At 43.8% G+C, this 19,930-nt stretch overlaps 1 protein-coding gene and 1 long non-coding RNA gene across 2 annotated transcripts in view; both read right to left on the bottom strand.

The window, feature by feature from the left end:
• Positions 1-1,883: 1,883 nt before the first annotated feature.
• On the bottom strand, positions 1,884-13,176 carry LOC141117792 (uncharacterized). The gene is made up of 2 exons (XR_012237213.1): positions 9,684-13,176; positions 1,884-9,614 (listed from the first exon to the last, which is right to left on the bottom strand). It is a non-coding gene; the product is annotated as an uncharacterized lncRNA (long non-coding RNA).
• Positions 13,177-15,237: 2,061 nt separating this feature from the next.
• RPS6KA5 (ribosomal protein S6 kinase A5) overlaps positions 15,238-19,930 on the bottom strand; it is a gene marked incomplete in the record, with an annotated part of 174,035 nt that continues 169,342 nt past the window's right edge. The window contains 1 exon segment of the mRNA XM_073610822.1: positions 15,238-19,205. Coding sequence (XP_073466923.1) covers positions 18,972-19,205 — 234 coding nt within the window.

Genomic DNA, 19,930 nt, shown 5'->3' with positions numbered 1-19,930 from the left:
AATTCTGACATGAGGAGGCAAAGCCCTGCCTTTACCAAAATGGTAAATGGCCACCTCCACACAAAGACACACAGCCCAGAACAAGGCATGGTAAGTCAGTAATGCAAGCAGACCACAGGCAATACTGGTGACTGTGAAGAAAGCAAGAAACAAACATCAGTGCTAAAGGTGAATGGGACTCCCGAAGGATTTATGTCAATGAAGACGATCTCAGATGGTGCTGCTCCTCTTCCAATCTCATCAGATCCAGAGCAGAACCGATCTTGAGGAACTCTGCAATCTACAGTGCATCCGGCAGGTATTCACAGCGCTTCACTTTTTCCACATTTTGTATGCTACAGTCTTATTCCAAAACAGATTAAATTAATTTTTTTCCTCAAAATTCTACAAACAATAACCCATAATGACAACGTGAAAGAAGTTTGTTTCAAATCTTTGTAAATTTATTAAAAATAAAAATTACACACTCCAGTCTTTTTGAGCATAACGCTACCAGCTTGGCACACCTATTTTTGGGCAGTTTCTCCCATTCTTGTCCCCCTGCTTAAGCCAGTACATGTCTGGGTCCGTCTGAGGTTTGCTAGAGAGCATTTGGATGATCCAGAAGAGGATTGGGAGAATGTCATATGGTCAGATGAAACCAAAGTAGAACTGTTTGGTAGAAACACAACTCGTCGTGTTTGGAGGAGAGAGAATGCTGAGTTGCAACCAAAAAACACCATACCTACTGTGAAGCATGAAGGTGGCAACATCATGCTTTGGGGCTGTTTCTCTGCAAAGGGAACAGGACGACTGATCCGTGTACATGAAAGAATGAATGGGGCCATGTATCCTGAGATTTTGAGTGCAAACCTCCTTCAATCAGCAAGGGCATTGAAGATGAAACGTGGCTGGGTCTTTCAGCATGACAATGATCCCAAACACACCGCTCAGGCATCGAAGGAGTGGCTTCGTAAGAAGCATTTCAGGGTCCTGGAGCGGCCTAGCCAGTCTCCAGATCTCAACCCTATAGAAAACCTTTGGAGGGAATTGAAAGTCCGTGTTGCCCAGCAAAAGCCCCAAAACATCACTGCTCTAGAGGAGATCTGCATGGAGGAATGGGCCAACATACCAGCAACAGTGTGTGACAACCTTGTGAAGACTTACAGAAAACATTTGACCTCTGTCATTGCCAACAAAGGATATATAACAAAGTAATGAGATGAACTTTTGATATTGACCAAATACTTATTTTCCACCATAATTTGCAAATAAATTCTTTAAAAAAAAAATCAGACAATGTGATTGTCTGGATTTGTTTCCACATTTTGTCTCTCATAGTTGAGGTATACCTATGATGATAATTACAGGCCTCTCTCATCTTTTTAAGTGGGAGAACTTGCACAATTGGTGGCTGACTAAATACTTTTTTGCCCAACTGTATATCAATGAAGACAATCTTAGATGGTGCTCCTCATCAGATCCAGAGCGCTCAACTCTTCAATCCATATGCCTTGCAGCCCACTTCAGGTAAGTTATTTGTTTCAGCTGTTGGTTAACGATCTCCAAGAAGAAAGAATGCACCAGCCCAGTGCGTTATCCTAAGACTATTTTATTGTATAGGGATAAAACTCCAATATACTCAGAAAAGTAGACGATTACATGTATATAAATCAATCCAATCCAGGTGAACAAATGGCGCCCATCCACAAGGGCATAGCTAATGCGTTTCAAGGGTAGGGCCCTGTTCACTAGGCTGGTGCTTTTTTTTCTTTCTTGTTTTTAATACTGGTGACTAGTCCTCTGCCCTTTGCTTTTTGGGCAGAGTTCCAGGACCTTGCAGAGTTCAGGTCCTCTGTAATATTTAAAAGACTGCAGGTGAAATAACACACAAGAGCCAATGGTTTGCAATGTGACAAAGGTTTATTATATGTATTATAGCTGTCCACACAAAGCTCTGCACAGTATAATAATTTCTGCCATAAAACTCCCCTCTACATGCATCATAGAAATATTATTCCAGCCGTTTCACCGACCTAAAGCCAAACCCTTTACGTTATTTTTTTTTTTTTTGTCTCTCTGGGTAAAGAAGTTGATGCAACTCATTTATAAAATCCCTCCTGTCAAAAAAAGGGAAGTGAAATCTCTTAAAATACAGAATAGACATCTCATAATATATATGTACTTTTTTTTCTCTTGTTAAATCAGTAACCAAAATCTTTACATTCTCAATAAATAGCCCCTAAAAATTCCCTTGCTGCCAAAAAAATTAGCAAGTTGATGCTTTGTCCCTTCACCGTGATACTCTCATCTTGTGTATATATGTCAGAATTATTAAAGAGTTCCCAGGTTGGATATATATATATATTTTTTTTTATCCCAAATAAATCCTGGGGAAAAACAGTTTTAAAGTATTAGTCTAGCCCAGCTAGATGAAAACAAAAGGCTAAACAAAAATGCAAAGAACAGAGGTCCAGGCAACTGAGGAAGTTATTGTATTGCTACTCGAGAAGCCTGCAGCCTACTAGGCTAGATACACATGGGCATTTATATCAAAAGCATGTTTTAATAGCCCAGCAAATGCAAAAGTCACATATGATCAATGGCTCAGTACATGCGCCTGGTGGAAATAACTGGATGGGTGTCACACTAACACATTTATTAAGATCAGTGGTCTCCAAAATGTGGCCCGCAGGCTGAATGTGGCCTCTTACCTGCATTTATCTGGCCTTTAGGGCACTACTACTCCCACAAATACAAGGCACTATTCCTTCCACTGACAGCAATGATGGAGCACTATTACTCCCAGTGACACCAATGATGGGACAACACTTCTCCCAGTAACACCAATGATGGGACACCCTTTTCTCCCAGTGATACGAGGCACTGTTCCTTCCACTGACAGCAATGATGAGGTACTATTCCCACCCAGTGATACCAAAGATGGGGCACTATTCCTTCTACTTACAGTAACAATGGGATACTATTCCCAGTGACACCAACGATGGTATACCATTCCTCCCAGTGGCACCAAAGATGGGGCACTATTCATTCCACTTACAACGAAGGGGCACTATTCCTTCCACTGACACCAATGATGGAGTATTTTTCCTCCCAGTGACTCCAACAATGGGACACCATTCCTCCCAGTGACACCAATGATTGGGCACTATTCCTCCCAATGACACCAAAGATGGGGCTCTATTTCTCCTCCCACTGACCACCAAATCTGGGGAACTGTTTATTCCCACCAATGCCGGGACATTTTTTACTTCTACGTACCTCATTCTGGTCCCCCTCAAGTCTGAAGCACAGGAAACTGGCTCTTTGGTTTGGAAGGTTTGGAGACCCTGATTTAGATAATGCATGCAGCGTTCCTTGCTGACAAATGCCCTCACTCAAACTCAGTTCTCAAGACGCATTTTGTAAATATTTTACATTTTAATGCCAAACCTTTGTGGACACTTGACCATCACACCCATATGAACTTGTTGGGCAGCCCATTCTAAACCATGGGCATTAATATGGCGCTGGTCCCCCTTTGTGGCTATAACAGCCTCCACTCTTCTAAGAAGGCTTTGCACAAGATTATTGATGTTGGAAGAGAAGACCTGGCTCAATCGGCATTCCAATTCATTTCAAAGGTATTCAGTTGGGTTGAGGTCAGGGCTCTGTGCAGGACACTCAAGTTCCTCCGCAGCAAACTGGTCAAACCATGTCTTTATGGAGCTGGCTTTGTACACAGGAGCACAGTTAAGCCGGGACAGGAAAATCCTACCCAAACTGTTACCACAAAGTTGGAAGAGTACAATGGTCTACAATGTCTTTGCATGATGTAGGACACTTCACTGGAGACTTCTGAACTCCTTTGAAATTATTTGGATCCACATACAGTACTTTTGCTCATAAATGAGATGTTATGGTCAGGTGTCCAGAATCTTTGGCCAGTTAGCGTATTTTCCCCATTTCATAAAAGAAGAATTGCATACTACTACCTAACAATACTCTTAAAAGTGGAGACGTAGTAGATGTTGAGTTGTTCACCGAGCCCTTAGGAGTGCTGGAAAAATTTCTGAACGCATTGGTGGCGCTCTGTGGATGCTTTGAAAAATGTTAGGCAATGCGTCTAATATCACAATGCACATGTAAAGCGCATTAGGAGAAAAAAAAAACATGCCCATATGTAAGGAGCCTAAAGCTCTGCAATGCATCACAGCTAAGCCATAAAAAGCAGGATCAGTCAAGGCACAGCTCTCTGGCTGTTGGGCAACTTTAAGTCCCAAGCATGGCCTCAGGAGCTCCCTAACAGCCAAAAGACCTGCATGATTCCCATGCCCGTATGAAGACATGACACTACTTGAAATACAAGACCTAAAAACATCAGCGATATTGTGCAATCAAGATCTGCACCAGGATAGCAAAGATTAGACAGTAAGTAATCTCCCACATTTAAAAGACTGCTACACATGGACAGTAAAGTTTCACGAGTTTCCCAAGAAGGATACACAAAAAAAGGTTTCTACAACATTCATGGTTAAAGCAAGGTTTTGGTTATTTACACTGAAGGATGTATAGTGGGGATGATAATTCTCAATGCACAACTAAGTTCCTGTCCAAAAAAAATAACAATCAACCACCATCTTTACTAACATAGCAGCTCACAGGAAGCAACAGGTGAAATCACACGAATGGCATATAAAATTGTGGAAATGTTTGCATAACAGCTTTGAATGTTGGTAGGAGCTCTTTCACATACTACAGTATATTATTGTTTTGGATAGCCGTCTTTTAAAGATGACGTCTAGTGTACCTAAAATGTATAAAGAGAAAGAAAGAAAGAAAGAAAGAAAGAAAGAAAGAAAGAAAGAAAGAAAGAAAGAAAGAAAGAAAGAAAGAAAGAAAGAAAGAAAGAAAGAAAGAAAGAAAGAAAGAAAGAAAGAAAGAAAGAAAGAAAGAAAAAAGGAGGGAAAGAAAGAAAGAAAAAAGGAGGGAAAGAAAGAAAGAAAAAAGGAGGGAAAGAAAGAAAGCAAAAAAGGAAGGAAGGTAGGTGGGAAAGGAGAGGGAAGGGAAGGGAAGGGAAGGAAGGAAGGAAGGAAGGAAGGAAGGAAGGAAGGAAGGAAGGAAGGAAGGAAGGAAGGAAGGAAGGAAGGAAGGGAAGGGAAGGGAAGGGAAGGAAGGTCAGAGGGAAAGGAAAAGGAAAGGAAAGGAAAGGAAAGTCAGGTCAGAGGGAAAGGAATGGAAAAGGGATGGAAAAGGGAAAGGAAAAGGAAAAGGAAAAGGAAGGAAGGTGGGAAAGGAGAGGGAAGGGAAGGGAAAGGAAAGGAAAGGAAAGGAAAGGAAAGGAAAGGAAAGGAAAGGAAAGGAAAGGAAAGGAAAAGGAATGGAAAAGGGAAAGGAAGGGATGGGAAGGGAAAGGAAGGTAGGAAAATGAAAGGAAAAGAAGAGAACAGAAAAAAGAAAAGAACGGAAAAGAAAAGGTGGATTGATTCAAACAAGGATTGCTGCACCTGATATTTAAAAAAATAAATTAAAAAAATTACAAATATCAAAAGTTCCATTATCCAACAGCTTTCTAATTTCCCTAACTCTCTGTGTGAGATGTTTCCCTTCAGTTCCTGTCCCTGTGACTCAGGCCAGGTTTTACATAAGCGGCGGCCTCGGCTCGCATCGGGGGTCCGGTGCGTCTCTGTTCTCCGCTTCAGGTGCGAAACAGGTCCGGATTTTTGCCTTGATTCGGACTTGAAACGGAGCCAAAGACACACAGGACCCTTTTCCAGTGCGGACCGCGGGCCTCCCCACACGTGTGTCAACCCGCTCTATTGAGAGCCGGGCACACTCTCCTGTCATACGAATTGGATGCGGAAAAATCCACATCCAAATCGCAAAAGTGTGAACCCAGCCTTAAAGCAATGGAATTTTTTTTTTTTATAGCGCCCCTTTTGCCTTACCCATGTCCACTTTTGCTTTTTACAGGATATAAATTGGTCTTTTCTATCCTGTTTTGCTTGGTTGGATTTGGTGCAGGCACACACCGAAGGTCTTCTTTGTACTGCCCTTTATAAAGTAAGCCTTTCAGATGGGAAAGACTGAATCATTTTTAAACTCTCATCAGTATTTGCAAGAACACAGCTTATCTGCTCACTGACAGCTGGTGACAGCACTGTGCTGTACGAACATTCCAAGGCCCCCATTTGTACCAAGGAAAACGGAAGCCAACGTGTCTCCCATAACGTCAAACAGTAAAAGCTGCACATTTAGACTTTCAAAGGATAATTATCTCTGATTAAAAATGTTTTATAACAAAGAAAGATAATAATAATAATAATTTCCCTTATAAAAAAAGATTCTTTCTGAAAGTGCTTTTCTTTCACTGTAACAAAGTTCTAACTTTCTGCACCGTCCATTACAAGTTTTTCCTTACAAACATTTCCATTTATAACAAGGTCTTCCTTCTTCTTCATCTCCTTTTACTAAACAATTCCGTCTTCACGATTTTTCACTTTTCTATGCCCTTTTCTGCTTTTTTTTTTTTTTTTTTTTTTCAGCTTTTTGGCTGCCATAGATAATTTTGTACCGAAGGGCTGCTTGATTCAATCCTATTGTAGCTGCCAATATTGCATTTTACAGCTCACATTAGCTTTAGTAGAAATATATAATAAAGTGGTGAAATGAAAAATGTAAGTGATTGTAAAAGGAAAAAAATTGTATTGAAAGAAAAGAACAAACATGTTATACTTACCTGCTCTGTGTAATGGTTTTGCACAGAGCAGCCCCGATCCTCCTCTTCTCGGGTCCCCCTGCTGGCCCTCTGGGCCCCTCCCCCTTGCCGAGTGCCCCCATACCAGCTCTCTGCATCCATAAAGACACAGAGAGAGCGCGGCTCAGCTCCGCCCCCTGCTCCCGCCTCACTGGCTGTGACTGACAGCAGCGGGAGCAAATGGCTCTTGCTGCTGAATCTCAGCCAATCAGGAGAGCGAGAGCCAGGCTTAGTTAAGTATTGGGGGGGGGGGGCTGAGGGTAGAGCTGCTGTATACCAAAGGTTTTTTTACATTCATGCATAGAATGCAGGTAAAAAAATCTTCAGCCTTTACAGCCACTTTAACAAAGCATATCCCTCTATAGTGTGTGCTAGCCTCAATCCGACGCTGAGTGTGATTTCTGCTTTCTCTGTCATTCCTCTGCTATCTGCATGAGTCCCTTCTGACAGATTAATGCAGACACCTCAAAAATCCCAGGAGGCACCCCCCCCCCCCGAAATAGCTTTAGCTGTGCATGTTTCCCTATGAGACTGTGTAGAGTTGGTCATGTCCATTCCCTTACACTCAAGTCTCAGATTACACTCAGCTCTGTGCTGTGCAGTTTGTGACACCACATCCCCGCCTGCTGCCTTCTACAGCTGAGAAAAAAAGCCTCTGATCTGTGTGTTTTACAAGGATGTACAGGGGAAAAGTCTGCAGCAGATAGACAGGTACAACTTATGTAGGAGGATTTGTTTCATCTTTGTGTATCGCCTGGGGCCAGTCACTTCACTGGTTATTTGGAAGGGTTTACAACCACTTCAAGGGAATCCTGAAAGCTTTCTGGATTTTCCCCTTTGTTTTATTATATTACTGACATCAGCAGCACTAAAACTCAGTCCTGATCCAATGAACTGTCCCTATATGCTGCAGTGGTGACAATGCAGTAAAAGGGTGTGCACTGGGCACCCTGACGGAAATCACTCGCATGTGTGGGAGTGGGGACCTCCCCGCTCAGCCAATGATAGGAACCAACGATTGATACCCAGAAGCCAGCTGCTCAAAGAGGTCAGAGGCCAGTGGGGAGCTCCAGCACTTTCACATCGCTGGAGACAAAGTGAGTCTAGCAGGGATTAAAACCGCCCCGCTAGTGGCTGAAAACCCCTGCAAAAACGGCGGTAAAGCGCTGCTAAAAATAGCGGCGCTTTACCGCCGACGCCCCAGTGTAAAAGGGGCCTAGGTCATTGGGCATATTTATAAAAAAAGGTACACATTGCTATTTTGTTTCCTTCCATGGAATTAGGACAGCATTGCCTATTTATAAAGGTGCTTTGAGCAATCCCTCTACAGTGTGTGAAAATAACCAAGCAACATTTTGCAGATTAATTGCCACAAATAAAAAATTCCTGCGTTTCTTTTCCCCAGAATGAATGAAAATCTACTTTGCTGAAAGTTATAAACCGGGGTGTGAATATCTTATGTGTCTATGAAATGATTTAAATAAACACAAACCAATTGGATGCACATTACTTAGAATGCTGTCTACACTTAACACACAAAGCAAAACAAATGCCAGTTGAAACATGGCAGATATTTACCAGTCATAGTGTCATTTTTTGCATACACAGTTTTGCATCTGCTTTGCCTTTGTGCTCATTGAATACAAGAATCAGCCCACGTTCACACCGGGACAATTTGACATGCCACGATACTGTCAGAACCGGTGCAACGCCGACTTTGCGGTGCCGCACCGATTCCCAAAAGTAGTTCCTGCACTACTTTTGGCGACTTCGGGGGCAATTTGAATAGACATCTGTGCATGAACCCACACAGATGTCTGTCAAATCGCCCCCCAAAGTCGGACTGAAATGCCGGTTTAAAATCGTGTTCAGCTGAACTCTCAGGCTGGGTTCACATATGAGCCGCATGCGGCTCACAGCAGGGGGTCCGGTGCGTCCTGGTCCACTGTTTCAGGTCCGATTTCAGCCCGAATTTTGGATTGAATTCGGACCTGAAACAGACCAAAAGACGCACAGCGTTTTTGGGTAAATCGCACCAGACCCACCGCGGAGATATGTGAACCGGCTCCATAGAGAGCCGGTCAAAATCTCCCGCTATTGTGAATTGGATGCGGGGGGAACCCACAAAGCCCACTAGTTCTGGGGGGTTTTTTTCCAGCTAGAAAACGCCCCTGCCAAAAACTGCTGAAAACAGCCTATGTGTGCATGGACACATAGGATAACATGCTGGGGAGTTTATTGACTGCAGAAAAAAAAAACATCTGAAGCCAAAAACAGAATCTGTAAAAACGTCCAGCGTGCATGAGGCCTTACACCTCAGATCAGCCACAATTCTTGCACCTTCACACCTCAGATCATCCCCAGTTACTACATCTTCTCACCTCAGATCATCCCCAATTGTGTCATCCCCAATTCCTGCACATTTACACCTCAGATCACCCACCCTGCACTTTTTTCAAGGCTGGGCTCAGCCATTCCTTCTCTGAGCTGGCCGCTCAGCTGTCGGCTAATTGCCAGCTCCCATCTCTCCACAGCTACTTAGCTGTTGACGATATCCTGCTCGTCAGTCCTGCCTACTTAAGCCGCCCGCCCAGCCCAGAGGATCTCTGCCTTCGCCTTGGTCAACATCACAGAGACTAGCTCCTGCGTCCCTGTTTAAAGACTTGCTTGGCTGACATCCCTTCTGGCTCCAGATCCTGCTTGCTGTTCCACTACACTGATCCCTGACCTTCTGGCTTGGCTGACTATCTGTTCCGGTTACCGAACTTTGGCTATGTATTGAGTACATTTGTTCTATTTTACTTTTATTATTAAACAAGTGTGATTTAACTGTACTTCTGTCTCGGTCTGATTTCATGGTTTCTGACAACTTTCACACCTCAGATCACCCCCCCAATTCCTGCACTTTCACACCTCAGATCACCCCCCCATTCCTGCACATTTACACCTCAGATCACTTAAATTCCTGCAAATTCAGACCTTAGGTCAGCCTCAAGGCATTTTTCAAGCATAACTTGCTGCAGCTGGCCTTTTGATGATGTAGGGATGATCAGTTCAGATCATTTAAGACTTCACATTTATTCCAGAAGGGCAGATATACTGGGCCAAAAAACACAATTTATTCCATTCCTGCCAGTATGGTGGCCCTTGCAAGTAAAAGGAAACAGAAGGTCAGATCTGTGACAGGGTTCAGCACTGCTACATTGATCACAATCATTAATTCTTTACATGCTACAGAAAATGCATACAGCACCCACTGTAGCTGGGGAAGTAATATGTGGGCTCCATCTAGTTAGTAAACTTCAAATTTCAAATCTTATTAGCTGGCCTAGTTAGGCAACCTGATAGCTGTGGCTCCTCTGGATATGAAGGAGGTCAGGGTGCTCTTTTCTGTAAAAAAAAAAAAAAGCCTCTGCGCTGTCCAGTGCAATCTTATAAATGCCCCCTCCCCTTTTCCCTAAATTCTGGGGGGGGGGTTTCTTAACAAAATTGGAGTTACTCTTTAATGCCATTTTAAAATCTCTACCCCGGCGATCTGACAACCATTCGCAACTTCAGCGATGTGAGTCAAACAATTACCACATGTGCAGATTATCCTGCCACCATGGGTGAGATTAGATAACTAGAACAGGTTTCACAACTTATACACCTCCCATCCTGTTCTTGGACAATCAACATCTACACATTCCGCGGTGATTGGATTAACGTGTCTGTGCTCGCTATGTGGATCTAAATGTTGAGGAATCTTCCCGACTCTCATTAAAATGGAAGAAGTGGCTTGCAGAAGCTACAAAATGCCTTAACATTACAGAACAAGTCCTGTTAAATGCGACAAACTACTTATAGCCAGGGCTTTTCGGGGGAGACGCAGTTCCGCCGCCTCCAGCATTGAAAGTATGTAATAGCAAGGGGTGCGGGGTGTGCTGGAAGGTCTATTATTGCTGGCTGCATTTTCTCTGGTGGGGATCTGCTTTTTTGTGAGGGTCTGTTGCTGGTGTGGGGGATCAATTGTTGCTGGGGGGGGCTTACTGAAGCAGAGGTCTATTGCTGCTAGCTGCTGGGAGATCTGTTGCTGCTAGGGAAGGGGGGGGGGTCTAATTTTGTTGCTGTATGGGGGGATATTGTTGTGTGGGGGATCTATTGTTTCTGGGGTGGAGTCCATTGTTGCTGGGGGACGTACTGTTGCTGGCTGCAGGGGATCTATTTCACTGCTTTTTTGTTATTATTAATAAATTCCATACAAATTATTTAGCACCACAAAATTACACTCGGCTCTGCATTTTCTAAAAGGGTCGGTACTGGGAGGTGGGTAGGGGGTGGAGCCAAGGGACAGTGCTCAGGGGTGGGTAGGGGTGGAGCCAAGGGATAGTGCTCAGGGGTGGGTAGGGGCAGAGACAAGGGGTGACTCAGAAGGGGGAAGTTCCTGCACCTAATTTTTGAGGGAAAAAAAGCCCTGCTCATAGCTATACCTCGACCTGGATACACGAGAACCTCCAGGCAGTAGTATAATTAAATATTCCAAGTGAGGAACAAAGTACCAGATGAAAGTTTAGATTTCACAGTTGTTAAATACACGTAGTATGAAAAAAAAAAATAAACATTTTGTAACCTTTGATAATTCTATGCATTTCAGGAACAAGGGCCAAGCAAACCAACTTGGTATTTGGCATCATGAACCCCATTGCTCAGTTACACATTGCTTCTTATAAAAAACACAGAGATCTTTTGCACTTTGGATAAAAACACGCCTATAAACGTCAATACAAAGAAGAACATTTTTGCTTTATACAAAACTGTTTGTAGACATCTATAAGACTATGATAATATATGTGCTGGAATACTACAGAACAAAATGTCCTCAATTCTCCTAGAAACTGCACTGCTGACAAGCCTATCTAATGCTCTCAGGGTGAGAGAAGTAAGCCATTCCCAGTTCTAATTTATAAATAAAGCCAAAACTTTTTTTTTTTTGTCATTTTGGATAAGGGAAGGGTTAAAACTACCGCCAGCTTTTTTTTTTTTTTTTTTACCCATGCCTCATAAAGGGAGACTTTCTTTCATTTCCTGTCCTGTAAGGTCAACAGGACGTGAGAGGATATATCTTCAACGTGAGGGTTTCCCACTAATGTTTCTGAAAGCGCACCAAGACGCTTGCATTTCAGGAAGCGTGCCAAAGCCTCAGGATGTGATAGAAGTCTATGGCTCAGTGCAGCTAACCCGCAGGAAAGACGCAGGTGCGCTGTGCAGCACCCGGGGATCAGTGTGAAAGCAGCCCAATACTTGTTAACCCCTTTTTATGGCTCACTATCAGAATGGTTGCAGAGGAAATTGGGAATTACCAACGCAACACCATTTTGGTAGTGAGGGTAACTAATAAAGAGAAAATACGCACGCTCTGAACGCCATCCCACTTGACTTCCAGGGATGCTATGAATAGAAAAATCGTTGGGAGCGTCGAGTACACTCACAAGGTGCATACTTAGAAGGAGATGTTGTTCAATTGTAAAGTTTTTCAATAAAATAACTTTTTTAAATATCATTCTCATTACTTTCTGAACACAGGCATGCCCATTGCAAAAGCTATTATTGCCCAGTGTACGTGTTGTTTAATTAATACACTGACCTTTTCCTCTTGCAGCTGCTGCTGCCACCCCTCTCCAGGCTCCTAGAAAGGACTAGAGGCAGAGTGGACTTGCTATCACTCCGCCTAGGAAAGGAGCCGACGCTATAAAGGAAGCACCGGCTTATGTGGCTCCTGCTGCCGGCCCCGGCTCACTGCACTCTGATGCTCTGGGACGGCAGATCTGCAAGCCCAGATTGCGATCAACGGGTTGCCGACCCCGGGCATGCGCTTTGCTGGTATGAGGTCACAGGCCACATCAGAGGGATCCGTGGGCCAATAAAAAAAAAAAAAGTTTTGCCTTTAGTTATACTTTAAAACCATTTTTTTAAGCTGAAATTCAGACAGGAAATTTGATCCAAGGCAGCACAGAAACAGTTGATAATCCTCTATAATCAGGTTACAATTCTAAAGCGGATATCCACTTTAATGGGCCACTTGAACCACCTAAATTATACAAATAAAACAAAGAGAGAAATCCGCACGGTGGAGTTAAAAAACAGATTGTGCGGCAGCTCTCACATCCAGGCAGTATACGTAACCCACATCAAATAGAAAACAAATATTGTGTAGCGCCACTTGAAGAAATAGTGTGAATGGAATAAACTAGTGTACAAAAAAAATATATATATCAACATAGAAAGTCAAACGAATGAAAAAAACAAAGTGCTGAATAGCTGTATATAGTCCAAAGTGATGAAGTGAATCAAGCAAGGTAAAACACCTTCACAACTTCAAAAAGTTCTGTGAGTGTGCTCAGAGGCCAACCACCATCTCCCTTTGGGAGTCAACAATCATCAAAAGCGACGGCTGCTATTACAACAGCATATGCGGCCACAACATGTTTTAGAGGATGAACAGCCGCTCCCAACCCAGGATCGCTCAGCGGTGTGACGTCAGCCCAAGAAACTCCACCCAACATGTTTAGTCTAATAAGACGTTATCAAGGGACCCAAGGTCAGGACTACTTGGTAAGGTCCAATTGGACGAAACACGTTGGGTTGAGTTTCTTGTGCTGACATCACACCTCTGTCTGATTCCGGGTTGGCATACTATTCTCTGGCTCCTGGTGAGCTTCATTTATCCCAGCCACATCTCGGTTACATCCCATTGAGAGGTGCCACTTGATGCAGATCTGGGGAGTTTTATATGCATGCTGTTCATCCTTTAACACATGTTGTGGGCGCATATGCTGTTGTAATGGCAGCCGTCGCTTCCGTGTTGACTCTATAGGGAGATGGTGGTTGGCTTCTGAACACACTCACAGAAGAACTTTTTGCACGTGTGAAGGTGTTTTACCTTTCATCAATTTGGACCAGGGTTTCTCAACCTTTTTTCGGTCAAGGCACCCTTTAAAATTATAGAGAATCTCAACACACCCTTTAAAATTATGGACAGTCTCGAGGCACCCCATTCTAAAATGTAAAAAACAATTCTAATAGTTTTACATAATGCAGCAACATCCACACGTAGGACACCCAATGTTAGAGGTAATTTATTCTTCCAAAGCAAATACACTTTTACACACTGGTACTGAATAGTATTCCAATGTTCCTCTTCTTCCCCAATTTCTCTCAATCAGTCAGCTAATGTGACCCCAGTGCTGAGGGAGAGAGGCACAGGAGGGTCAAACAAGGATGCTGTGGAGGGGAAAGACATTCTCCTTATCAGCTGATGATGTTTATTGGTTGTTGGGATGCCAGTATCGAGAAAGCCATAATGGTGCATAATGAGAACCCGTGGCTTTGTGTAACTAAAAGGCAGGCTTGATCCACCTGCTGGTTTGTATATCATTTTTGATAAATTTTGAGGCATTTTGCCAAGGCACCTCTTAAGAAGCCTCAAGGCACCCTGGTTGAAAAAGGCTGCTTTGGACTATATATATAGCTAGTATAGCTTTCATTTTTTTTGATCAGTTTGACTTTCTATATTGATATATACTATATTATCAAATGTATTTACACACACAGGAACTTTAATGGCATCCCAGTCTTAGTCCGTAGGGTTCAATATTGAGTTGGCCCACCCATTGAAGCTATAACAGTTTCAACTCTTCTGGAAAGGCCGTCCACAAGGTTTAGGAGTGTATCTATGGGAATGTTTGACCATTCTTCCACAAGAGCATTTGTGAGGTCAGGTTGATGATGGACGAGAAGGCCTGGCTCACAGTCTCTGCTCTAATTCATTCCAAAGGTGTTCTATTGAGTTGAGGTCAGGCCAGTCCAGTTCCTCCACCCCAAACTCGCTTATCCATGTCTTTATGGACCTTGCTTTGTGCTCTGGTGCGCAGTCATGTTGGAACAGGAAGGGGCCATCCCCAAACTGTTCCAACAAAGTTGGGAGCATGAAATTGTCCAAAATGTCTTGGTATGCTGACGCCTTAAGAGTTCCCTTCACTGGAACTAAGGGGCCGAATCCAACCCTTGAAAAACAACCCCACACCATAATCCCCTCTCCACCAAATGATTTGGACCAGTGCACAAAGCAAGGTCTATAAAGACATGGATGAGCGAGTTTGGGGTGGAGGAACTTGACTGGCCTGCACAGAGTCCTGACCTCAACCCGATAGAACACTTTTAGGATGAATTAGAGTGGAGACTGCGCGTCGGGCCTTCTTGTCAAACATCAGTGCCTGACCTCACAAATGCTCTTCTGGAAGAATGGTCAAACATTCCCATAGACACGCTCCTAAACCTTGTGGACAGCCTTCCCAGAAGAGTTGAAGCTGTTATAGCTGCAAAAGGGTGGGCCAACTCAATATTGAACCCTACGGACTAAGACTGGGGTGCCATTAAATTGGAGTTCCACCCAAAAATGGAACTTAAGTGCTGGTGACCCCGACATGCCTCATTTGGCATGTAATTTTTTTTTTTTTTTGGGGGGGGGGGGGGTACTGTTTTTACAGGCACCCAGCTCCCACGTCCTTCCCTGGCATAGCGGCGCTGGAAGGAAGATCACCTCTCCCACCTCCCTCACTGCAATCTTCTGGGACACGTCACAGGTCCCAAAACATTGCCCGGCCATTCACAGCGCAGCTCGTGAATGCGTAGTGTGCACCCGGCTGTGAAGGCACAGCCGGGCGCCCACAGTTAGAATGCCGGCGCCGTGGAGAGGATGGGGAGAGGAGCGAGGCTTCCTGCGCCCGCATCGCTGGACCGTGGGATAGGTGAGTGTCTGATTATTAAAAATTAGCAACTACACTTTTTGTAGCTGCTGACTTTTAAATGGGTGGAACTCCGCTTTAAAGTGCATGTGCGTGTAAAGGCAAGCATCCCAATACTTTTGGTAATATAGCGTATATATATTTTTTGTACACTAGTTTATTTAATTTTGACAAATTCTTAAAGTGGCACTACACAATATTTGTTACCTAAATTATACAACAAGCAATTCTGAACTAATGTGTGGATCATTTCTGAAAGAACATTCCTGTGCGTTGCCACCCTAAAGGGTCTGTTGACCCAAATTCCACTTATAAAAATAGCAATTCACAACATTTACTAATCTCTATGGTAAACTTTTAAAGTGCTCATCACAGCTGAAGAAAAGCGCAGAAAAACCTCCTGGTCCTTGGAGAAGAGATTTTTTTTTTTCCCACCGAAGGAAATTGTAGGTAGCCTGTGATAAACTTCTATGAGCCTAAAATGGCAGATATAAAATATTAAATATCTCACATTTTGTACAGCTGTGGGACCGCTCATTGAAACTGGTAGCACTCTTGCATCATGGCGGTTGCAATTTTAGGTCTGCTGGTCCTCGAAAAACTTCTTTTAAATTATTAAAGCTGTGTTACGACGTTGTTGAAAACAGGACAGAAACGGGACAGAACAAACAGGAGTACACAAACACATCACAGGACAATTTTTTTTTTTTTAGTAAAAGCAAAAGACTGACCACTGATAAAGTAAACCCAGCGGGCAGCCCAGTTTCCCTTTCCGACTACAGTACAAAATGTTCAAGTTTCTATGATGTAAGAAAGAGACGTAGACTAAGAGGCTTTCCGAAAAGCACCTCTTTACCACGTAATAAAATTATAGGTTTTTTTTTTTTCTGTACGGTAAATGAAACTCACAGTGGAAAAACTATTCTAAAAATAAATTAAAGAGACTCTGTCACCAACTCGAAAAATTGCAGGTAAAAGCACAGAAAAAAATCAAGTGTTTTATACAGTGGAACCTTGGATTAGGAGCATAATCCGTTCCAGGAGAATGCTTGTAATCCAAAGCACTCGCATATCAAAGCGAGTTTCCCCCATAGAAGTCAATGGAAACGAAGATAATTCGTTCCACATTGACTTCTATTGTATGCAGTACCGAACTTGGCCAGAGGTGGGGAGAGCGTCGGAGAGACTCAGAAATACTTCGAGACCGCTTGGATGGACTCGGAAAGCCTCGGAGAGGTTCGGGAACACTCGGGAATGGAGTATTTCCGAGTATTTTCGAGTGCATTCGAACGGCTCCTAGAGTCACCGGCGCCACCCACCCCACCTCTGGCCAAATGCGGCACTGCACAGCGCAGAGGCTTGAATCCTACTTGTTTTGAGAGACAACACTTGCAAACCAAGTCAGGATTTTTTAAAAGTAATAACTCGTATTGCGAAACGCTCGTTAACCGTGTATAACCGAGGTATTACTGTAATGCTTATTTGCAGCATTTTCCCTTTCCATAAACATTTTTTTTTATTATTCACTTGCAATGCACCTTTGAACATGCCAAGGAATTACTCCACTAGCGTAAGGGCTTGTTTGATCTCTGATGAGCAATCTGAGTTTGTACTGCCCTTTAGAGAGCTTTTGACAGGCAGTGAGGAGGCAGAAGGAAGCACTGCACACCACAGGAAACAGCCCAAGTGTACAGAGGGATCAAAACCATTTCAGCCCAGCACCTCCCAGGCCATGGTCCCAACGCGTTTCGTCCCACCAACAGCATTTTAGGTCTCCTCATCTCCTGCTCAAATCCCTTAAACCCAGTGTTAGCGCATGCATTGCACACAGTCGCAGGGCGCTTGCAGAGCACCCCAGTTCACTTGAAAGCCACAGGGGTGATTGTTCCTGCTATGAAGCGAAGCACTGCTCCCGTGGCACGTGTGAACCCCTAGTAGCTGCCTTTTAAGCTAAAGAGGGAGCGGTGGGGCATTAAAAATGTGGCTTAACTGCCTCGTTTTACTGCCCCTCACCCGTTAGTGTGAACGAGCCCTAGCATAGACACAACTCCCCCTCCTTTCTTCCATGTCATAGCCCTTTTTCTCTCCTGGGAGTGTATAATTACTGTCTGTGCTGGCCCAGCTCCTCTACCCTCCTTCTCCTTACTCAGTCACAACATAGACATGACTGCAAGAATCCATAAACTTAAAATGTGTAGGGTGGAGGTGGTGTCAGCGCCCGATATATATTATTTATTGACTGCCCTGAACCGTCATTAGATAAGGAGGTTGTCCTGAGAGCCGACCACATAAATGAATGATATATGTCAGGTGGGGGGAGGAGCAAAGTTTAGTACTATAGAGTGTCACCAAAGTGACAGCTCTGAGTCTGCTGACATCACCTTCAAGATTGTGAAGTTCAGCAGCAGCCTCAGACTTTCTTGGATGTCGACACAATCAAGGCTTTTACAAGTAAATAACATGCCTAAAATACATAAATTCACATATAATCTTATGGGTAGATTGCTGTTGAAGCAACTTGTTTGGCGACAGGGTCTCTTTAATCCTCTCCAAAGCTTTACTAGAGTTTTAAAATGCCAAGTTCCCACAGGGTAAAACGCAGTAGGATTTTGACACAGGAAGCCTATGCCCCCTATTATTAAAAAAATAAAAAAAAAAGAAATGCAGCCACCTTCTGCAAGGTGGTGAAAGGCAATTAAAAAAAATAATTGCTGCCTGCATGATTTCAGTTGAAAAACTTCCAAGGCCGCTCACTCAATAAAACATAATTGAGACTTAAGGCCGGATTTACATATGTAGCACAAAAGGAAACTCTTCATAGAGTTTTCAAAACGAAGTGAAATGAAGGACACATACTGCCAAGGGGCACGTCGAGTTAAGCGCAAATAAATAAAGACGTTGCCACCTTACCACAGTACGCAAAAGCGGAAAAACCTATTGCTCTCTGGCTTCGTGATGGACAAAGGATCCCTTCGAGCCCAAAGCTGTAGCTCCGAAGCCACGGGTTGCATAAGCTGGCTGTGTCTTATATTGTATAACTGACCGACGCAAGGGGGGGCGCATCAACCAAGCTCTAGGCAGGTGGTACCCCTGCTCCCCCCCCCCTTCAATGCGTGTTGGTCTTGACAGCAGCTTTAGGGTTAAATAAGGCAAGACATTGCAATGTCTGCATCAGCCCTTAGAAAGTCTTCAATTTCCCCTCTAAACATAAGAGAAGAAGAGGAAAAAAAAAAAAAAAAGAAGAGTTCATGAGAGCACCCATTATTAGTGCTTGCATGCCATAACAACACCCTCTGGGCAGCACCAAAGGATCCACATCAAAGAACTCAATAATAATAATAATAATAATAAAAAGGATGGCTAATAGCTTGTGAGCCTTAAATAGGTGGTGCTTGGCGGAGTTTTGGTTCTTGTCACTGTGTATTCTGAAGAAGGCTGCTCTAGCTGTAGCTCTAGTCCGTAAACTGGAAGATGGTGTCGGGGTTATTGCTCTCGGATTGGCTCGGCGGCTGCAGAGTCTTTGTCGGAGAGGTTTTACCGTGCGAGTGGGAGGAGTGAGAGCTCTCGCTGGAGCTGCTTCGAGTCTCTGTACTGGTACTTGTCTTCTTCATCTTCCTGCGCTTTGCCAGTGGAGCTTTGTCCACATTTTGGAGGAGGAAACCTTCCCGCTTGTACTTATTGAAGGCCTGCGAGACAAGCAAAAAAGACTGGATGAGTTTATGTACTATAAAAACCACACGCTACCCTGTTTCCCCCAAAAATAAGACCTAGCGTGATTGTCAGTGATGGCTGCAATATAAGCCCTACCCCCCAAATAAGCCCTACCCTGAAAATAAGACCTACAAGGACTTAAACTAGGGCTTATTTGGGGGGGTAGGGCTTATATTGCAGCCATCACCGACAATCACGCTAGGTCTTATTTTCGGGGAAACAGGGTATGTTGTCAAAGATGCATGTTCAAGTATTGGAGTGTGAGAAGCACCAGAGCAACCTCTTGCTGACCAGCCGCCGTCATTATACTGCGGCGGGATGGCGAATCGGCGTAGGTGTACGTCGGCCCCTTTAAGAGTGATAGGGGGCGCGCGGCGCAACGCTGGAGCCGATACACGTGGCCGGTGAGCCAGAATGGGGATCTGTGTATGTAAACGAACAGATCCTCCTTCTGACAGGGAGTAGAGAGAGATCTGCTGTTCCTAGTGATCAGGAACAGCGATCTCTCTCCTCCTCCAGTCAGTCCCCTCCCCCCACTGTTAGAAACACCTCCCTAGGACACACTTAACTCCTTGATTTCCCCCTAGTGTTAACCCCTTTCCTGCCAGTGTCATTTATACAGTAATCAGTGGCTATTTTTAGCTCTGATCGCTGTATAAATGTCAGTGGTCCCAAAAAAAGTGTCAAAAGTCCACCGCAA

The sequence above is a fragment of the Aquarana catesbeiana genome, linkage group LG13, assembly GCF_042186555.1.
Source record: "Aquarana catesbeiana isolate 2022-GZ linkage group LG13, ASM4218655v1, whole genome shotgun sequence".
NCBI classification, from domain to species: domain Eukaryota; kingdom Metazoa; phylum Chordata; class Amphibia; order Anura; family Ranidae; genus Aquarana; species Aquarana catesbeiana.
Note: the sequence above shows the minus strand (reverse complement) of the source record. Positions and strands in the feature narration are given on the sequence as shown.